Here is a 23338-nt window from a genome sequence, read left to right as displayed (position 1 = left end):
GATGTCTTTCAAATGTTGTAATTGTACCAGCCTCCACCACTTCCTCCGGCAGCTTGTTCCATACATAAAACACCCTCTGCATGAAAATGTTGTCCTTTAAAGTCTTAAAATCTTTCCTCTCTCACCTTAAACCTATGCCCTGTCGTTTTAAGCTCCCCCACTCTAGGGAAAAGACCTTGGCCACTCACCCTATTCATGCCCCTCATGATTTTATAAACCTCTATAAAAGGTCACTCTGTCTCTGATGTGCCAGAGAAAGAAAGCCCTATCCAATTCAGCCTCTCTCCATTTCAAAGCCTCCAGTACCAGCAACATCCTTGTAAATCTTTTCTTCATCCGCTCAAGTGTAACAACATGTCTCCTATAGAAGGGGGACCTGAATTGTACACGGTATTCTAAAACTCACCTCACCAATATCTTGTACAACCATAAAATGACATCCCAACTTCTATACTCAGCATTCTGATCAATGAAGGCAAGTATGCCAGATGCCTTCTTCACTAACCTGTCTACCTGCAACACTACTTTCAAGGAACTATGCATCTGCACCCCTAGGTCTCTGTTTGGAGAAACACCCCAGGGCCCTGCCATTAAGTGTATAAGTCCTGCCCTGATTTTCCTTACCAAAATGCAACAATTCACACTTATCTAAATTAAACTTCATCTGCCACTCCTTAGCCCATCTGATCAAGGTCCAGTTATGGTCTGAGACAATCTTCACTGCTCATGATATTACTTTTTGGCTGTCATCTGCAAAATTGCTAACGTACCTCCTATATTAACATCTGAAGTCATTTATATAAAGTGATGAAAAGCAGTGTAATTATTTTTACACTTTCTAACCACACATTGAACCTGAATACAGCGTCTGGTCTTCATACCCATGATTAACACCACAGCAGATTGATATTCTAGCTGGCATATCATGGGAACTGTGTCTACAGTATTCTTGCTACATCAGAACTGTAATATCAGCAATATTACAATTGTAGCTACTCAAGAGCAGTTATAAACAGAATTTCTGTTAACTTGCTTTGGAGAAAAATGTTTCAGGTCTTATTGAAATAACAGTAGAATATTTAAAAACAGATTCTGGTGATTTGCCTGTAAATCTTATTCAAATTCTGATTTCTTGTGTTAGGGATGCATCATATGGCTCTACCTCACAAAAATTCTGATGAGTTACTATTATCAATCAAACAAATTGAGGAAATGAGCTAGACATCATTTCAGAATTATGACAGTGCAGGAAAGGAGAACACAGCTGCATTAGCCCCTGTGAAATATGTCCATCTTCTTTTTGTTCTGGAACATTCCATTCCATTTTCTAAACGTCAGCTCGAAAATATACAATACCAAAAGTCAAGTCCTCCCAATTACAACAGGCCAGCAATGTTCTTGCTGTGAATAGTAAGTCCTACAATGCTGCAAATGTGGGAGACTAAACAGCTCAGAGAATGGGAATGGCTAGAAGTGATAGGAAAGACATTTTAGCCTTTTGGCACATTAAGTGAGAGGTCTATAAAAGATGGCAGCTCTGAAGGTGACAGCTTTCAGAAACAGCAGGGAGTCTTTCTCATGTTAGAGTCTAAGGGCAGCGAGTTGCGATATTCCACCTTGGAGATTCACATTATCAAGTCCCCTTCAATGTGTTTTGCACTTCCTTTGACCATTGTATTATTTTTCATTTTTAGGACATGGGCATCATTAGCTAAGCCAGCATTCATTGCACATCCCTAAGTGATCTGGAACTGAGTGGCTTGCTAGACAATTTCAGAAGGCAATCAGCATATTATCAGCAGTCATACGTAGGCAAGGACAGCAGATTTCCTTCTTTCTGGATATTAGCTTTTTTTTCCCTTATACTGCAATCAACAATTGTTACATGGCTAGCTTTGTACTCCAGATTTTTGTTCAATTCGAATTTCACCATCTGCTGTGGTGGGATTTGAATGCATGTTCCCGGAACATTTGAGCCTGGAATTCTGGCCTACTGGCTCAGTAACATTGCCACTGCACCCCCAAAACACCCACCACAATCTTCAACTACCCATCAGTTTTTGCGACAATGTTGACACAAGTTAATGAGCACAGCTTCACTGGATAAGTAACAACCAACTGCTGTAAAAATGAAATACCAAATCTCGATTTAGAGAAATATTATTAATTATGGAAAACAAAAGCATTTTTGGATGGAGGCTATTTGACTTATCTGCTTGAACCAGTGCCAGTTCCGTTTTGGTACTATATATTTAAGTGATAATTCCTTCATTTTTTTTGTAACCTTTAATTTTTTCTATTGCCTGCTTTTTATTTAAATCCCACGATTGACTATCTACCTAACAGCACAGTTGACATACCCTCAATGTAAGAACCATGGTCAATCACCACCATCTCAAGGGCAATTAGGGATGGGTTGATAACTGTTAGCCTTACCAGCGATATCTATTGAATTGGCAGTCCCTGGGCACAGTCCCCTCCTCTACCCAACCCATCTTCAGTTTGTCACAACAAGATTACTTTAAATAAAAATCCCTTCTATAGTGGATACTTTCCACCTAGACCAAAGAAACTTAAGTTGTACAAGGAGCCAATTTAATTGGCTTTCTGGAGTTAATGAATGAGTGAATTTAATAGCTTCTCACCATGAGATGCAATAATAATGCAACTCATATACACATGAATTAACAAGAAGTGAGCTGATAAAAAAGTAAAAGTTAAAAAGTGTGAATGAGCGTCAGTCATTTGTGATGAGTTTATGGTATAACATTGCCGCTGTTACAGTGGATGTTACTGGTAGCGTAGATGTCGCTCACTGAACAGTCATTTTTTTGAGATTTTTGGCTTTGCAGGTTAACTGAAATTGCTTTGTCTTGGTTCCTTTTGACAATGGCTGATTGGCTGCACTGGCTGTAAAGGAATATCTTTTCCTCTGTATTACTTACAGTGCATGGGTGCTTCGTGGCTTTTGAAAACAAAGCTGGAAGTTTTAAAATCAAGGTATTGCTTAAGTGTGAGCCAGTGTAGGTCAGTGAGCAAAGTGATAACAGGGACACAGGAGATGGTATGAATTAGGATAAAAGCAGCAGAATTTTGAATGACCTCTTACAACACTTGCATTTGATTGTCTATTTGTCTTATTATTGCAGCATTGGGTGTCTTCAGTTATAACCTTTGGAAAGCTTTTCCTGATCCTCTACACTTCTCTCTCCCCATAAATACCTTCTCAAAACTTAACTCTTCAGCCAAACTTTTGATTGCTTGCCATAATATCTATGTGGCTGGGTGCTGCACAATTAAAATCATTGGTTAATTTTTAATATTTAAATTTACAAATAATTTGCTGGTCACTAAACCTAGGATAAACCATTCATGAATCCTTCACTATGAAATTAGTTAAATTATTTAACCTGATGAAATGCCTATCTAAATATCTCCTTCAGCAGTGAAACATGTCAGGGCTCTCTGATGAAAGAACAATATTTTCTGTTGAAATTGAAGAAAATACTAGATTTAAGCCCAGGAATGTGTGAAATAAATGTAAACACAATTATTGTAATTTTCATATCTTCAAAAGAATTAAAAAGGATTATAACCTATAAATTTTATAGAACACCAGACCTTAATCCCATCTGAAATGATCGGTTGTAATTGGTTCAGTGACCATGAGGTTCCAGTAAGCAAAGTTCCATACAATATCTAGAATAGTTTCAAAATGTAATCTTTGAGGAAGGCCTGTAAAGTCATGAGGTTTTCATTGCAAATTACTACATCTTGAAACTTCATTGTTTTTATAGAACATAGAACAATACAGCGCAGAACAGGCCCTTCGGCCCCTCGATGTTGCGCTCACCTGTGAGCTAATCTAAGCCCCTCACCCTACACTATCCCATCATCGTCCATATGCTTATCCAAGGCATATTTAAATGCCCCTAATGTGGCTAAGTTAACTACATTGGCAGGCAGGGCGTTCCACGCCCTTACCGCTCCGAGTAAAGAACCTGCCTCTGACATCTGTTTTAAGTCTATCACCCCTCAATTTGTAGCTATGCCCCCTTGTACAAGCTGAAGTCATCATCCTCGGAAAAAGACTCTCACTGCCCACCCTGTCTAATCCTCTGATCACGTGTTTCTTTGTATTTTTTCATACAGAAGCAATTTTGGATCTCTACCTGATCACTGACCTCAATTCTTCGAACATATTTCCTCTTTCCTGTGTGTCGGGCGAGCGTCATTCCGATGGACCAGAACTTAAAATGGAAAAGGACAGTTCAATAGTTCAAGTGAAAAAACACAATTTCAATTATGAAACTGACTCCAGCAGGTACAATGGCATCCAGGCAACAGGCTCCAGTAAGGATTGGGAACAAGTGGGGATCTACTACTGTGAAGGGAGACGAAAGACAGAGAAAACTCACATTGTGACAATTATCAACAGCAACACAGGTAATCTTTGGAACAGCAGCTAGACAGAAATAAAGTGGCTTCCACTGAGTTTTAATTTGGTATCGGTGCTTTCTGGCACATAAGCAGTTCTAAAACAGTTTCAATCAGCGAAATTGTCACCCATAGTTGAACTCAAGTTTAGCACCTTGTCAGACATTACTCTTACCTCGGAGTCCTAAGGTTCAGGCTCCCCATTCCCATTCAGGAGCTCGAGTGCAAAGATTAAGGCTGACACTCCAGTGGTACATTATTGAAGGAATGCTGCCCTGTTAGACGTACCATGTTTTGAATGCATTGTCAAATCAAGACCCGATCTGCCTGCTCATGTAAAAGATGCCATGGCACTATTGTGAAGAGAATCAGTGGGATTGTTCCATTCAAGGAGTTTTCTCTTTCTCTTTTTCGTATGGGTTTGGAATTTTTATTTTGGGTGGTATCACACTCTCAAATACAAACAGCCTGATGTGCAATTTTGTTGCAGAAAGTGGAATTCAGTATTGGGCAAGGCAAATAATAAGTCTAATCTTTACGCAGTTGTTAAGTATTCCTTTGGTGATCGGTTTGAAACCGTTCTCTTTTGCAACTTCCTTCACCATGGTAACCTACTGCTCCCCCTCATATCTGTAGCTCTGTTATTGCTCTGTCCTCTTCACCTCCTCGTGAATGTTACTTTTTCCCTCAACAGTTCATGGAGACCACTTATCCTCTCCCTTTCTTCCTGCTTGGAAGGCTCCTTCTTCCCTCATGGCACCCTAAGTGCTCTCAAGACCTTCCTTGCAGCTCTCAGAATTCTGGAGGAGATCCACAGGAGGTTTACAAGAATGATCCCAAGATGAAGGGCTTATCATATGTGCAATGGCTGAGGACTCTGCTTCTGTACTCAAATCGAATTTAGAAGAATGATGCAGGGTTTTAATTGATACCTCCAGAACACAGAGGCCTGGATATAGTGGATGTGGAGAAGATGTTTCCAAAAGTAGGAGAGACTTGGACCTGAGGACACAGCCTCAGAGGGACGGGATGACCCTTTAGAACTGAGATGAGGGGGAGGGTGAATTTGTGAAACCTGGAAGGCTACAGAGACCAAGTCACTGGTGTACTTAAGACAGAGTTAGATAGGCTCTTGATTAGTAAGAGGATCAAAGGTTGCAAGGAGAAGGCAGGAGAATGGTGTTGAGAAACACATGAGCTATGATCGAATGGTAGAGCAGAGCAGTCACTATGGGTCGAATGGCCTAATTCTGCCCGTATAGTTTATGGTCTTTTGACCTTTTGGCATCTGAGCTAATTGGACAGGATCTTATTACCATGCTAAGGATGACAACTGAAATCTTATTTGTTGTACAGTTTGGTTTTTCACATTTTGATTAATCCATCGCCATTTCTATACAGCTGGGTGACTTGAGCCCCCTCTAGTGCTTAGATGCACATTTTGCATCTGTGTTGCTTTTATACAGAGAGCAAACATATTTTTCACAGCATTCCTAACTCAGCTACCTCTTATGGTTCTACAAGATATCCAGTTCTATTCAAATACTGTAAATCTGAAATAAAAAGAGGAAGTTCTGGAAAAACTCAGCATGTCTGGCAGCATCTGTGGAGAGAGAAACAGTTAATATTTCAGAGTCCAATGTGTTATTCAGTTATATAAACGCAAATACTGTGGATGCTGAAACACTGCTGGGATTTAATGTTGTGAGTCTGGCATGACTTCTACAGACAAGTTAACATTAAAATCTACTGCTGTCCACAGATGCTGCCAGATCTGTTGAGTTTCTCCAGCAGTCTCTGGGATTCCATTCGTATTTTTCAGCCCGATTTTCACAGGAACACCAGGGAAAACAAGATAACAAAGTATGAAGCTGGATGAACACAGCAGGCCAAGCAGCATCTCAGGAGAACAAAAGCTGACGTTTCGGGCCTAGACCCTTCAGAGATGTGGTCATCCTGCTTCACACTTTATTATCTTGGATTCTCCAGCATCTGCAGTTCCCATTATCACCAGAGAAAATGACTCCTTTATCCCTGTAACCAAAGCAGAAGTTGCTGGAAAAGCTCCACAGATCTGGCAGCATCTGTGAAGAGAAAATCAGAGTTAAAGTTTCAGGTCCAGTGACCCTTCCTGAGGGTCTGCTGCCAGACCTGTTGAGCTTTTCCAGCAACTTCCGATTCGGTTTCTGATTTACAGAACCTGCAGTTCTTTCAGTTTTTTTTCCTGTATCTCTAAGTTTAGCAACTTTTTTCAAGTAATAAAGCTAGCATCTCATGTGGTAATATTTGTTGGATAAACCATCTATAAATAGCTGTAATATCTGAAATTAATTGACTTTGTTATGCTAATAGTGTCTACACTGTTGCATTCTTCTTCCTCAGCTATTAACACTGCCTTTTTATTTATAGGAGTCTTTTCTACCCAGGCCCAAGGGCACTTAAGAGTTAACCACAGAGCTGTGCACCTGGTAAAGAGAAGATTTCCTTTCCTGAAGGATATGATTGAAACAGATTTTTCTTTTCGACAATCCTGTCATTGGTTACCATTACTGATACTAGTCTTTCATTCAAGATTTATTTTACAACTGAACTGGTGTTCCTCAACTTTAATGATGTATTTCCACTGCTTTTATTTATTATTCCTAGGCCCTGGATTAATGAATCCAGTGACATAGCTTCCAACTTTGTACCATGCTCATGCATGTACCCTGCTCTGTTTGATCACTTTTGTTTAGCCATCAGTAAAGGTGTTTATGTTCATTAACTCACGTCTGCATTGCTGTCCCTGGTAACTCTTCCTCCACCGTGACCAGTTGTTTCAGCATTAGGAAACTCCTCCTCTGGCATCACCAGTGTCAGTATTTGCTGGATTATGCTGCATCCTCAATAATGGGTTGGAAAAAAAAATTCTTTTTTTACATCGTTATCATTGCAAATTTTCCACCACTGAGTCAAGCCCTTGTTGTTTCAATTCTTAACATTTGTTTTGCTTTGAAATTCCAGCTGAATTCTATCCAAGTAAGCTCACAACAACAGTCAGCAAGGGAGAAACAGCCCTGCTTGTAGTCCAGAAACTGAATGCTGTCAATGAGGATGTCATGTGGAAGTGCAATGGTGAGTGAAACAATCCTGTTCTTGAACATTCCTTCAGCTTCCCTGCAGACAGGCAATTAGTATGAACACAAGGAATAGGAATAGGCTTAGGCCATTCAGTCCTTCATTCAATAAGATTATCTGCCGCAGGCCTCAGCTGCTTGTTCATGCCAAATCATCATTGCCCGCAACTCCCTGATAGATTCTTGAACAATCACTTCTTTATTCACTTTCAATGATATAAGCTCCATTGCTCTCTGGGGTCGACAATACTCCAGAAATTCACTACCCTCTGGGTGAAGAAATTCTTTGAATCTCAGTTTTAAAACAGATGTCTCCTCATTCTTTCACTAGATGAGGGCATCACTGATGAGGCCAGCATTTATTGCTCATCACTAATTGCCCAGAGGGAAGTCAACCTCATTGCTGTGGGGGTCTGGAGTCACATGAAAACCAGACCAGGTGAGGATAGCAGTTTCCTTCCCTGGAGGAGCACCAGTGAACCAGATAGGTTTTTCTGAAAATTGATAGTGGATTCACAGTCGTCATTAGGTTCTTAATTCCAGATTTTTATTGGATTCAAATTCAACCATCCGCTGTGGTAGGATTTGAATACAGGCCCCAGGATAATAACTGATTTTCTGGATTAACAGTCAAGAGATAATATCATTAAGCCATTGGCTCTTCTAAACTATGTAACTATATTCTCATCACTCCCACGACATGTTTGGTAATGGAGCCCCATTACCTCCGAATAGCTAAAAGTTTTCAGAAATGAGATTTCCCCTCCAATGCGGCCTTAATCACATTAGAGGCATGGCCTTGCCCAGTTTAAAAAAAAACTGATTATTACTAAATTTGTCATAAAACAGACAGTGACATCGCTGAACTCCCACCAGTAGGAGGTGCCCAGACACAAAAATCAAGTTCAGTCTGCAAAATAGAAGACGTAGGTTTAAGGTGAGATGGGAAAGATTTAAAAGGGACCAAAGGGGCATCTTTCACACAGAGGGTGGTGTATGTATGTAATGAACTACCATAGGAAGTGGAGGAGACTGGTGCAATTACAACATTTAAAAGGTATCTGGATGAATGCAACGGGTTTAGAGGAATATGGGTCAAATGCTAGCAAATGGGACTAGATTAATTTAAGATATAGAACATAGAACATTACAGCACAGTACAGGCCCTTGGTGTTGTGCCGACCTGTCATACCAATCTCAAGCCCATCTAACCTACACTATTCCATGTATGTCCATATGCTTATCCAATGACAACTTAAATATACCTAAAGTTGGCGATCGGCATGGACAAGTTGGACTAAAGGGTTTGTTTCCATGCTGTACATCTCTATAGCATGTGATTTGTGGCACATGCTTGGGAGGAGAAGGTGACAACAATCATATGATTCCCAAAGCTTGCCACTACTGGGCAGAGAATGTTATGCTGCAAGTTGGCTATGTCCATTGCTGATTAATTGGTAGAGCTTAATTGCCATTAGTCATCAGCTCAAGTATTGTTGTATCATGAGATACAGACATGGTGGTAAGTGAATTAAATGAACAGTGTCTTTTCTGCATCAAGTTACACCAGTGTTGCATTGCAGCTAAACACTTGACTCCTTTACGTCCTGTTTTTCCAAGTTACCTTTTTTTTGTCTCTCACTGAACTGTTGAAGGTGTTTGTGTTTTCTCAGGTACCTACTTCAGTACAATTCACGTTAATGAAATTGAGAATGGGACTGTTTCCTTGAAGATTGATAACGCAACTCCTTCTCACACTTGCGTTTATAGCACAACAGCACTTAGTGGGAATTTTCTGAATGGCGTTTACTTCAGACTTATAGTCCGAGGTAAGGCCTACTTTGAATTTGGCAGAAGAATGCACAGATACATACTGATATTATATTTGCATATGTAAGTGATAGTACAAATAGCCGTAGACATCCATTTCTTTGCTTCAGTATAGAAATAGCATGGACACGATAATATAAATAAACCATGTTTAGATACAAATAGTTGAAACTTAAAGCAGGTTTTTCAAAAGCTTAATCTGCAACAATATATTTGCTGTATTTGAGCAATGGCATGTTATTACACTAAAGTTGTTAAAATTCACAAAAGAAAACATATTTGCAGATCATCATAAAATTGCAGTTGTCTCATAGCCAGCAGTAAAGTAACAGACAAGGCTGTTCCATTCACAATTCCATACATTTTCTCCAGCATTTTCCACTCTGTCACTAGCACACCTACCACTTTCAGGTTATCTTGCTGCACTGAATTGTCACCTCAATTACAGCATGGAAAGTTGCTCATGAATGATAATTTCTCAGCTAAGTGAAAGGAGTAACACTCAGACTCAATATAGGCAAACAGTTCCTCGGCGACCTCAAATTAACTAGAAGATGTGCATGCAGGTTTCAAATCTGAATATTAATACTTGACCTCAAATTTTACATTTTTATTTGCATGAGTTTTGCGAGGCTGTTCTCAGTGTTATTAGAATTTATCTGTTTGAATGCTGGGTGGTCAATACATGTTATTGCCCACAAGGTTAAAAACGAAAGGAATTTCACTGAGTGAAAAGTTAGTTGTGTTCTCATTTCTAATGTGTACATGGAGAAAATGAAGTCAGTTGCATCCTTACTTTAAAAATTGAAGACTAGTCCTCTTAATTACATATATCAAATTCTGAAATTTCACAAGGGTGAATATCCAGAAAATTGTGCATGAGCTATGTTTGATTCAATAGTTACTGGATACCAAAGTGATGTTATACTCACACCATTATGCTATGTTACAGCTTGTCCTCATAAGAAATGGGGGACAGCATGTGATAAAGACTGCCCTGATTGTCTGAATGGCGGAGCCTGTCATGAAGGCACAGGAGAATGTATCTGTGGACCAGGCTTTACTGGAGAAAACTGTGAGATGGGTGAGGAAATCACAATTATTAATAATGCAAAATGAGATTTTGTAAATCAGTCATGCATGAGGAGCTTATGTCTCAGCCTTCATATTTAATGTGCATACCATTCATCATATTAAGTTTATATATGATAGACAACAGGCCTATTAATTTTAATGTTTTGTACTGAAACTTGCTTCCTGTGAAACCACAGAGCTATAAGACATCTACATGCCTAGAACTAAAACGGTGTTGTTCAACAGATATAATTGACTGGTCGTGGGCATGGCTACAACAATAGTGCTAAACTTACATGTACTTGTCCCAATAGAGAACATTCTTCACACATGTATCTATACTTAGCAAACATTTACCATCATTCAGTAACCAAGGTAGTAAGACCATATGACGGTGAAAAATAGCAACACAGCTTTTTAGGGTGGCATGGTGGTCAGTGGTTAGCACTGCTGCCTCACAGTGGCAGGGACCTGGGGATGATTCCACCCTTGGGCGACTGTCTGTGTGGAGTTCGCATATTCTCCCTGTGTCTGTGTGGGTTTCCTATGGGTCCTCTGGTTTCCTCCCACAGTCCAAAGATGTGCAGGTTAGGTGAAGTAGCCATGCTAAATTACCCGTAGGAATGTGTAGATTAGGTGGGTTATAGAGGGATGAGGCTGGGTGGGATGCTCTGATGTTCGGTGTGGACTTGTTGGGCCAAAGGGCCTGTTTCTACACTGTAGGGGATTTGATGGTGATCAATTTTGTCTTATCATTTTACCTGTAAGTTAATTACTATTTAGAAATTCAGTTGAATACATCTAGATTTCAAAGCCTACCATTTGTGGCTAATAGCAAACATCATAGACAGGACTAAACTAAAATACAAGAGCTGGAACTCTCAAGCTAATATAATGTACACTACAGCATGTACATATACAGTATATCCCACCTCTACAATGCAACACTTTTTTTTTTTAAAATGAGTGGTACAGTCCAGACCACCATACACTAAATGCCAATTACACCCAATACAGCAACTTATTCACAGCCTTTAATGTGGGGAGAAAACATAGCAAGGTACTCCACAGTGATGCGAGTAAAAACAAGTGCTGGGTGATGAATGCATTATTAAGAATGCTGTAGTGTTTTGCAGAGCAGATATTTTATCTTTAAAGGATATGCTCATGATGTTATCGCCATAACAGTGTCCATTTAACTGAGCTCTGTTCTCCTGTCGCCTGACACTAGGGAAACATTAGCTAAAGCCCAGACACACAAGTGCTTGCGATTGCAGTTCACACAGATTTACCAGGCGCTGGAATAAAGGCTCAATGAATTCTTTCAGCACCACGTGACTCACTTCTCATCCTTAGATTATGGGAGTTTACTAAATCACAGGGAGGGGCCAATCATCAGTATACCACACACATCATAATGTCAGAGCAGAATGCAAAAAAGTGCTTGCTAATATTGCTGGGTTTCAGTGAGGTTGTGGAGCTAGTTGGACTTTGAAAAGGAATGCTAGAATGTTGACTCTAGATGGGTAAATGTACAGCCACCAGTGGTGGGACAAAGGGAGGAAGATACAACAGGAGAGCAATGTCACTGGGACAGAACGTTCTGTGGGATGGGACAAAAATGTCTGTAGGGCCAGAGGAGGTTATGGACATAAAGAGACAGAGACACAGGACCTTAAGAGAAATTTACACAAAAGGATGGCAATTTTAATTCTGATGTAACAAAGTGTGGAGCTGGATGAACACAGCAGGCGAAGCAGCATCTTAGGAGCACAAAAGCTGACATTTCAGGCCTAGACCCTTCATCAGAGAAAGGGTCTGATGAAGGGTCTAGGCCTGAAACGTCAGTTTTTGTGCTCCCGAGATGCTGCTTGGCCTGCTGTGTTCATCCAGCCTCACATTTTATTATCTTGGATTCTCCAGCATCTGCAGTTCCCATTATCTCTTAAATTCTGATGTGTTGGGCAACAGGATGGCTGAACTAATTCACTGCAGAAGTATGATGGTCAGTGCTTTACAATAAACTGACCTTTCAAGTATTTAATGAGCAATGATTGTAAGTGTTTCAGAATCTCAACAAATCATTGTCTGGTTTTTAGTCTGCGACAGAGGAAAATTTGGTCACAATTGCCAGGAAGACTGTAAGCGTCAGAGGAGCTGCAGTGGCTACAGGTTTTGTCTGCCTGATCCCTACGGTTGCTCATGTGCTGCTGGTTGGCATGGAAGGAAATGCAGTGAAGGTCTGTACAAAAAAAATAATATCCCTTTTGTCGAGCTGCCTTGAAACATTGCTAGATGGTGCACAAAACTCAATTCTAATAAATATCATGTCTGTGATTAAGCAATGTCAGGTTAAGGCTGAACATTTTAAAAAGAGTATAAAACTTTATTTTTGAGAAAGATGTATTCATTTATGCAATCATTGCAGCTGCCCTTTCTTCAAAATCAGCATAATACATTTTCATGGTTCAAATTCATGAAGAACATGCAATATTCCCACCTCTTACACCTCATCCTAACACCTACATGTTATTACATGGAATACATCACCAGCTTTGTGTTGTCTTATGCAAAGTAAATAACTCAACATTTTTGTATGAGGTAAACAAGTACATTAATATTAAGCAATATGCACAGCTAGCTATGCAAAGTCCAGTAATGCACTACTTGCTTATGTTCTCTTGTAGTTTAAAATGTGCTGTGTTAACTTGTAATATTTCAGAAACATGTATTCCTATTTGGACTCTGCAATTCATTGAAGTCCATCCTCCGTAATAATGTACTGTAAACTATGCCTTGCCCTCTTGTAATACACAAATAGCCTCAAATCATTTCATCCATTCTGAACTGGAGGATATGGGTGGGAGTTTGAGGGGATGGGAGTCTGTGTGAGTTGCTACTTGACTCCCTCAGGGCTTCTTCAGAAATGCAGAACGTGCCTTCATTGGCAGGTCCCTCTTAGTATCGAGCGATCAGGGAAGAAAAACCACATCCTTTTTTGTCATGGCAATCAGTTGCCTTGTTCAAAAATGTTTAGGCCCATCATCACAACCACTTTAACAGTTGCTGTGAAACAGTAAGAGTGCAAGGTAAGTTTGTGTGTAAGGAAAGGGTGCCAGGTGGGTAGAGTGCCAAGTAGTTAGGGGTTAAGGGGGTGGATCTAGCATCAGGGGAGAAGTGGGAGGGGGCAGGATCAAATCCTAGAATATTGTGCCTCAAGTGTGGAAGGGGCTGTCAGGTCCAATGGAGGAGTGTTAGTGTGTTCCAGGCATGATGGGGTGGATTTACTGGTGTTTAGGCAAATAGGGGAGTGTCAATTCAGGATCTGGGGTGATGTAAGCAGTCTGGGGGAGGTGTAATGAGGTGAAAGTGTGGGTTGTGATCAATTGAATAATTACTCAACAGTTAGACCAGCTATTTAATACTCTAATATTTCCCCAGTAACTATTTACTTAAGTACCGTGGAACCCCCGAGTATTCTTTGATTTAAAATGGATATTTTTGGAGGGCTCCAGCAGTTGGGGAATTTCCGCGAGGAATCTGCATTTTCTTGGACAATTCCTTTGGGCTCTGCTACAACGGGGGACCCTGCAGCATCCCATCTTCATTTCAGATATGATTATCTGGCCATTAGAAAGCCTGGGCCTATGATTTAAGTCACCTACCTTGTTGTATTGCCTGATATGGCTAGTTATCTGATTAAAATTATGTTCACAGAGTGTAGCCCTACCACCTATGGACCAGAATGTAGGCTGAAGTGCCAGTGTCAAAATGGAGCATCATGCGATCGATTCCATGGCTGTAAATGCCCCATTGGATGGCATGGGCAGTACTGTGAGAAATCAGGTACCAGACAGTGTGACTTAACTTGTGAATGTGTATTGGCACATGCATGTGCATTTGTGTCAGTGTTTACTTTCCTCAGATGAATGGTTGTTTAATTCAAAAGAAAGCACTGATTTTAAAGCAGCTTTCATTCTTGCATTATCAAAACAAGATGCAACATTATGTTGCATTCAAAATTATTGTGTTTCACGAGCCATGCTGACCATATGAGGATTCACTCCAGCAAAACTTGTAAAGTATGAACGCAGTATTGTATATTCAGATGCCAAAATTAACACTCTGCTACTAAACACACCTTGCATTAAAAGCAGCTGTCAGATGATTTGGTTCATCATACACAAAAGCTGCTTTATTAACTTAATTTGGTGCATGAGGATCAAAATCTGTCGGAATGTGCACACTGCACTGGTAGAATCTAGAAATAGAAATCTAGTAACAGGATGTTATTAGAAAGTCCCTAAAAGTCTGTTGAGCTCTTTAAGCAAAGAAAACTCATGTTACACAGTGAACATAATGTATAAGTTCATTGTTGATTGTTAACTAACATGAGATCTGGCATTGTAAGCCATTCACTTGTATCAAACTACTCACTGGCTCAGGTAGAGGTAACTGAAGTTGGGCACCCAATGCCAGTTTTGCCAGAGGATCCTACATATCAAGAAAAAAAATAATAAAAAGACTAGTGACAATGCTCGAAACAGAAAAAGTGATGGTTGTTGCAGTATAAGGATTTTGGAGTTGCTAATAACATTGAAGGCGAGAGTCTGGATCATAGTGTATTGTATATTTAAAAGATGGTTCAGTACTTAAGTTAAATAGTAATATATCTTAAAAGTTAAATATATTGTTTTTCCCCTTAAGATCACATCCCGAAGATCGTTGACACATTTACAGAAGTTGAACTGAACCTTAACTCAAGCCCAGTAATGAAGTGCTCTGCCTCAGCAAAACCACTGCCCAGCAACACGGAAATTCAGATCCGTAAACCTAATGGAGAAATTGTGAAGGTGAATCGCGCAAAGGATATTTCTCTAAGTTACAGGCTTTGCCAATCTGAATTAAGCTTAAAACTTGAACTGCAGACCAAAAATTTGTGATCAACAATTTTTTGTATTGCTATGATCAATGGTTTAAAGCATTATTCAAAACTTCTGCCATTAACAGGATTACCTACACATGCTATTATATAGAATTAAATGGAATTTTGGGCTCTTGTGATGCAGTGGTAGTGCCCCTACATCTGTGCCAGGAGGCCTGGGTTCAAGTCTCACCTGCTTCAAAGGTGTGTAATATTATTTCTGAACAGGTTGATCAGAAAATATCGTAAATAGACTGTTACAACACAGAAAGAGGCCATTCAGTCCAATGAGTCTATGCTAGCGTTGATCTTCTGCCGTTTATTTTCTCATCTCACTGTATCTTTGCATCTATGACTATTTAGAGTTATTGAGATATGCACTCAACAGCATAACTACAGGAAGAGAAAGAAGTTCTAAATGCTAAACCATGATTGTCAAGGGAGAGAACTTTTGAATTGCACAAATAGGAACATTATCATAGTAGGGCTGGAAGCCAGTAATCTGCACAGACAGCAACATGATTGTTGGGGAGAGGTTTATGATCCATACAAATGGCAACATATTGGGGAATGATCTGTGAACTACAAACACATCAGTACAATCATTGGATGAGACACAGAATAGCTGTAGACAGTCTATTGATGAGAGTGTGAAACAGGAGAAATGAAAGCTGAGATGGGAAACATTGTAGTGAGATTTGCAGTGGTCTAGTCTGATGATAAACATATTTTGCACCATGAAGGTGGTCCTCAGCAGTGGGGAAATAGTCAAAACAATTCAATGATGCATAGAAAATTTGAACACATCTTTTCCAGGAGTTCAAGTATTACTTGATTGTTCATTAACTTAGCTACTGATATTAGCAAGAGTTCGTAACATTTTGGTCATTATAAATGACAATGATCCAAAAAAAAAAAGCAGTTATTGTGGGCACACTGAGCTTCATAAATTGGCATGTGGCATTTTGCATTCCTCTCGTCAGAGTCCTGCAATGCTTCTACAACAACTTGTGTTCATATAGCACCTCCAACATTGAAAAGCATCCCATAGAGCTTCACAGAAGTATTAAATAAACTTGGACTCTGAACCACGTATGAGATATTACATTGGATAGCCAAAAACATGGTCAAACAGGTAGGTTTTAAGGAAAGACAGATCAAATGTTTGAAAAGCATAGGGAGGTGATTCCAAGCACTTCGGACCCTAACAGTTGAAGGCAATAGCGGCGTGATTAAAATGAGGAATGTACAAGGGGGCAAAACTGGAACAACACCGAATAGTGCAAAGGTTTGTGGAGCTGGAGCAGATTAGAGGGGGGCGAGAGGGGCGGGTGGGGGGGGGGGGGGGTGCGGGGGGTGCGGGGGTGCGAGAGAGCGAGTTATGGATTGATTTAAAAACCAGGATGGGAATTTTAACAGTAAAGCTTTGCTTAACTGGGAGGCACTGTAGATGTGCAAATAGAGAGGAGAGTGGTACAAATTAGGGCACATACATCAGGTTTTTGCTGATCCCGAGTTGATAGAGACAAGAACGTGGAGGTTGGTCAGAAGTTGAGTGGAATAGTTAAACCTGGACAAAGGGATAGATGAGGGTGCAGCACTGAAGGAGGCCATTCAATCCATTGTGTTAGTACTGGCTCTTTAGTGAAAGTATCATTTTTTTTCCCCTCTCTCATCCAGTTTAAAATCCAAGTTTATATTGTATCTACAGACATCCTTCTGAACTCACCAATACTAAACTGAATCACAGGTGCTATGAAAAAGTTATGATAACTTAGAAGTGACATCTGAAAGCCAGAAAGCCCATTCTTCTGCATATAGAAGACAAACAGTACCTCAGGAATGTTATCTTTCAGATTAGTTGCACTTGAACTGGAAGGAGCTGAAGCGAGTACACCAGTGTAAACTCCAGGAAGTAATATCAGGTGCTTTCACACTCAGACGCTTCACAACACCTTCAGGTGGACCTCAGGGATAAAATGCTTGCAGAGTTTCTTAAATGCTTGTTATTGATGCCACCACATTGCTCATAATGATGGAAACCATGCTCAGTACATTTTCACCTCTGTTCTTGTTAACATACATGCAACGGTTGAGCAGAAACTATTGCATCTTTGTAGTGATTGGAACCAGATGGACCTCATTTGAACATAGAGCACTACAGCACAGTACAGGCCCTTCAGCCCTCAAATGTTGCTCTGACCTATGAAACCAATCTGAAGCCCATCTAACCTACACTATTCCATATGTTTATCCAATGACCATTTAAATGCCCTTAAACTTGGCAAGTCTACTACTGTTGCAGGCAGGGCATTCCACACCCTTACTACTCTCTGAATAAAGAACTTACCTCTGACATCTGTCCTATATCTATCACCCCTCAATTTAAAGCTATGTCCCCTCATGCTAGCCGTCACCATCCAAGGTGAAAGACTCTCACTGTCCACCCTATCTAATCCTCTGATCATCTTGTATATCTCTATTAAGTTGCCTCTTAACCATCTCTCAAACAAAACAGCCTCAAGTCCCTCAGCTTTTCCTCAAAAGACCTTCCTTCCAAACCAGGCAACATCCTGCTAAATCTCCTCTGCACCCTTTACAATGCTTCCAAATCCTTCCTATAATGTGGCGACCAGAACTGTATGCAATACTCCAACTGCAGCTGCACCAGAGTTTTGTACAGCTACAACATGACCTCATGGCTCTGAAACTCAATCCTTCTACCAATAAAACCTAACACACTGTATGCATTCTTAACAACCCTATCAACCTGGGTGGCAACTTTCAGGGATCTATGCACATGGACACCATGATCTCTCTGCTCACCCACATTACCAGGTATCTTACCATTAGTCCAGCACTCTGTATTCCTGTTACTCCTTCCAAAGTACATGCTGCCTATGTCTGAGTCTGAGGAACTGGACCTAGGGTGGAAGTACCACAAGAGAAACTATAAGCAATAAACCAGGCCTACGTCCCTGGACTTGGATGAGGATGAGTGTAGAGGGATGTAGTCATTGGAACCAGGTGGCCCTCATTGATTATGAGGTTCTTGATTGGCCCAGGTTAACAACTCAAATCAGGAGGGAGACTGGTTTTGGGATGCAGTGGGGGGAGGGGATGAGCTGGGCTAGTTGTGTGATACAGTGGGGGGAGGGGACGAACTGGGCTGGTTGTGGGATGCGGTGGGGGAAGGGGGGATTTTGAAGCTGGTGAAGTCCACATTGATACCATTGGGCTGCAGGGTTCCCAAGCGGAATATGAGTTGCTGTTCCTGCAACCTTCGGGTGGCATCATTGTGGCACTGCAGGAGGTCCATGATGGACATGTCACCTGAAGAATGGGAGGGGGAGTTAAAATGGTTCGCGACTGGGAGGTGCAGTTGTTTATTGCAAACCGAGCAGAGGTGTTCTGCAAAGCGGTCCCCAAGCCTCCACTTGGTTTCCCCAATGTAGAGGAAGCCACACCGGAAGCCCTACCTACGTCTGTGACACCACCCACGCCCTCCACCTCCTCCAGAACTTCCAATTCCCTGGCCCCCAACACCTCATTTTCACCATGGACGACCAGTCCCTAAACACCTGTATTCTGCATGCAGATGGCCTCAAGGCCTTCCGCTTCTTCCTGTCCCGCAGGCCCGACCAGTCCCCCTCCACCGACACCCTCATCCGCCTAGCCGAACTCGTCCTCACCGTCAACAACTTCTCTTTCGATTCCTCCCACTTCCTACAGACAAAGGGGGTGGCCATGGGTACCCGCATGGGCCCCAGCTATGCCTGCCTCTTTGTAGGTTACATGGAACAGTCCCTCTTCCGCACCTACACAGGCCCCAAATCCCACCTCTTCCTCCGGTACATTGATGACTGTATCGGCGCCGCCTCTTGCTCCCCAGAGGAGCTCGAACAGTTCATCCACTTCACCAACACCTTCCACCCCAACCTCAAGTTCACTTGGGCCATCTCCAACACATCCCTCACCTTGCTGGACCTCTCAGTCTCCATCTTAGGCAACCAGCTAGCTACTGATGTCCATTTCAAGTTCACCAACTCCCACAGCTACCTAGGATACACCTCCTCCCACCCACCATCCTGCAAAAATTCCATCCCCTATTCCCAATTCCTCCGCCTCCGCCGCATCTGCACCCAGGATGAGGCATTCCATTCCCGCACATCCCAGATGTCCACGTTCTTTAAGGACTGCAACTTTCCCCCCGCAGTGGTCGAGAACGCCCTTGACCGCGTCTCCCGCATTTCCCGCAACACATCCCTCACACCCCGCCCCCGCCACAACTGCCCAAAGAGGATCCCCCTCGTTCTCACACACCACCCCACCAACCTCCAGATACAACGCATCATCCTCCGACACTTCCACCATCTACAATCCGACCCCATCACCCAAGACATTTTTCCATCCCCACCCTTGTCTGCCTTCCGGAGAGACCACTCTCTCCGTGACTCCCTTGTTTGCTCCACACTGCCCTCCAACCCCACCACACCCGGCACCTTCCCCTGCAACTGCAGGAAGTGCTACACTTGCCCCCACACCTCCTCCCTCACCCACATCCCAGGCCGCAAGATGACTTTCCATATTAAGCAGAGGTTCACCTGCACATCTGCCAATGTGGTATACTGTATCCATCGTACCTGGTGTGGCTTCCTCTACATTGGGGAAACCAAGTGGAAGCTTGGGGACCGCTTTGCGGAACACCTCCGCTCGGTTCGCAATAAACTGCACCTCCCAGTTGTGAACCATTTTAACTCCCCCCTCCCATTCTTCAGGTGACATGTCCATCGTGGGCCTCCTGCAGTGCCACAAGGATGCCACCCAAAGGTTACAGGAACAGCAACTCATATTCCACTTGGGAACCCTGCAGCCCAATGGTCTCAATGTGGACATCACCAGCTTCAAAATCTCCCCTTCCCCCACCGCATTCCACAACCAGCCCAGCTCATCCCCTCCCCCCACTGCATCCCAAAACCAGCCCAGCCTGTCTCTGCCTCCCTAACCTGTTCTTCCTCTCACCCATCCCTTTCTCCCATCTCAAGCCGCACCTCCATTTCCTACCTACTAACCTCATCCCACCTCCTTGACCTGTCCGTCTTCCCTGGACTGACCTATTCCCTCCCTACCTCCCCACCTATACTCTCCTCTCCACCTATCTTCTTTTCTCTCCATCTTCGGTCCGCCTCCCCCTCTCTCCCTATTTAATCCAGAACCCTCTCCCCATCCCCCTCTCTGATGAAGGGTCTAGGCCCGAAACATCAGCTTTTGTGCTCCTGAGATGCTGCTTGGCCTGCTGTGTTCATCCAGCTCCACACTTTGTTATTTTGGATTTTCCAGCATCTGCAGTTCCCGTTATCTCTAAATAAAGGGTAACTTGGTGATGGGAACTGGCCTCTGTGCAGTTATTTCAATCTTGTAAGGGAAAATTAATGGCTGAAGTAGAGGAAGATACAGGATTTGGCAGAGAGAGCAGAGCAGTGAGATTTAGTAAATCAGCACAGATAAAATCAACCAAATGGCCTCCCTCTGTGGTTCTGAATAAGGTCTCATCACATTTTCACTTTAGTCCTCCAAACTGTCATCATCCAGGGAACGTGGGATTGAAAACTTAAAGCAAATTAGTAAAGTTACGCAAAATTTTGTATCATTGATTCAGACATGGTCATTTGAAGGTAAAGGTTACTATTCTTTACCAGATTGTGTTCACAAATAAATCATGCCCAGTTCCACAAAATAGTTCTAGTTCTGCTTATACTGTTTATTGTGCTTATTTATTTAGTGAAGTTACTTGCTGTTCTTTTCTATATGTTTAGTCATGTAGCATATACCCGTGTACCATTTGCAGTTCGGTTAATTGAGTTGGCTGGATAGCTGGTTTGCAATGCAGAGCAATGATAACAGAGCAAGTTCAATTCTTGTACTAGCTGAGATTACAAGGAAGGTCCTGCATTCTCAACCTTGCCACTCCACACCTGAGTCATGATGATCCTCAGATTAAACTCAACACTGATCATCTCTTCAATGAGAGAGCAGCCTGATGGGACTATGGCAACTTTACCATTGCCTTATGTACTACAAAATTTCATATTGAGTCATATCTGGTGGTTTATTAACAACCAAGTGTATCCACTAATGTGACATCTGAGACATACATACTTGATCTGGGCTGTTTGTTCACATAGAATTCTGTTGTGTTACATCTACAGTTATATATTCTGACTGGCTGTCTGGATAGCTAACTGAATGCCTGTTGGCTGGATGTGCAGAGAGTAAGATTGAGCTCCCTTCTATTAACAGCATCATATGTTGAGATGTCGACTAACTCTCTTAAAGCTGTAGTGCCTTTTGCAATCTTCGCAATAATGCGACAGTATCTTTAGGTCTGAATTGCTCCTGAGCTTCCTGAGCCCACCCCCAACGGTGCATGTCTTGATATGCCTTAGCCATGCCTTAGCCATGCCTTAACTGTCTATGTATGTGGGTGATAACTTCTTTCTAAGAAATCATCGAAGTTTTTGCATTTGAATGCAAATTTCTGCCCAATGTTTATCTCTACTTTCTTAATGTAGAGAGCAAGGATTCACAGTGGCACAGCTGGATCCTAGTCTATTGAATACAGTGAGTTCTGAGGATATATTCTCATTGCATGTAAGGAACGGATACTGTGTCATGCTATGGAATTCCTTACAATTTTATAAAATGAGGATTTATTACCATGTTATTGTGAGCTGGTCCATTTTTACAGATAAGCAGTCATAAAGAGTAATCAATTATTTTCATATTTTCAGTGAAAATCCTGAAATTAATTGCATTGTATTTTGTATTTTCATTCTCAGGCAACTAAATCCATCATGCAAGAGAATTTAACCACTTCAGAATTCAAATTGCCACAGATAAGTTTGTCCGATGCAGGTGTGTGGGAGTGTAGGGTCAGCACATCCACTGGCACGGACTCGAGGAGATTCAAAATCATTGTGAAAGGTAGGACACTCCAGAAGCTGAATACTTTGGGCTGAAATTTTCGCAAGTTGATGTGTGGAATCTTTTAAAATCTAATTGTATGTGGTATTATTGTGGACTGAATTATTGTTCTTGGGTCCAGATCATTCCTGTATCCAAACCCCAAAAATAGAGCCACCATGACATTGGCTTTGAAATCCTGACCAGATAGTGGTCAAAGGTTGCCTTCACCATCCAATTAAGGAAGTCCTGAGCAGTGAGAGGGCATGGGGGCCGGGGGTGGGGTCCTGCTGAACAGAAAATTCCAGAAGAGGAACCTGGAAAGGAACTTCAAACAAGCCTCATTGTCTACCTGCTGCTAGTTGGTGGGGCGCCATTTCATCTAGGAATCAACATGTTCCACAATGGGCTAGACGCAGAATGTGCCAAAAAAAACCAGCATACCCATCAATGATGAAGGGTCTAGGCCCGAAACGTCAGTTTTTGTGCTCCTGAGATGCTGCTTGGCCTGCTGTGTTCATCCAGCTTCACACTTTGTTATCTTGGATTCTCCAGCATCTGCAGTACCCATTATCACTCACACCCATCAATGACTGGAATCTTTGTCCTGAACTTCAGATCAACGGCAGCAGATACATGGGAGCACCACCGCCTGCAAATTCCCCTCCAAGTTACTCACCCTCATGATTTGGAAATATATCACCATTTCTTCATTGTTTTGGGCCAAATCCTACAATGTCCTCTCTAAAGTTATTATGAGAGTACCAACGTGAAAGACACTGCGGCAATCACCTCCTCAAGGGAAATTAGGGATGGATAATAAATGCTGGCCTAGCCAGCAGCACCCCTATCCGATGAGTGAATATGTATAATACAATTAAGAAATTGTCTTCCCTCTGATGATTTGAATGCGGTTCCCCTGTTCAAGAAGTGGAGTAGAGACAACCCTGGTAATTATAGACCAGTGAGCCTTACCTCAGTTGTTGGTAAAAGT

General features: G+C 41.9%; 1 protein-coding gene across 1 annotated transcript in view; it reads left to right on the top strand.

Annotated features, from left to right (window-relative positions):
- tie1 (tyrosine kinase with immunoglobulin-like and EGF-like domains 1) overlaps positions 1–23338 on the top strand; it is an 89447-nt gene that overhangs the window by 28564 nt on the left and 37545 nt on the right. Inside the window, exons 2-9 of the mRNA XM_059648028.1 lie at positions 4153–4446; positions 7441–7551; positions 9227–9382; positions 10336–10467; positions 12557–12697; positions 14175–14303; positions 15165–15310; positions 22221–22365. Of these exons, the coding sequence (XP_059504011.1) occupies positions 4153–4446; positions 7441–7551; positions 9227–9382; positions 10336–10467; positions 12557–12697; positions 14175–14303; positions 15165–15310; positions 22221–22365 (1254 nt within the window). The remainder of the gene's footprint in view (positions 1–4152; positions 4447–7440; positions 7552–9226; positions 9383–10335; positions 10468–12556; positions 12698–14174; positions 14304–15164; positions 15311–22220; positions 22366–23338) is intronic.

This window comes from Stegostoma tigrinum, chromosome 8 (genome assembly GCF_030684315.1).
Source record: "Stegostoma tigrinum isolate sSteTig4 chromosome 8, sSteTig4.hap1, whole genome shotgun sequence".
Lineage (NCBI taxonomy): Eukaryota > Metazoa > Chordata > Chondrichthyes > Orectolobiformes > Stegostomatidae > Stegostoma > Stegostoma tigrinum.
This window is presented reverse-complemented; position numbering and strand designations above follow the sequence as displayed.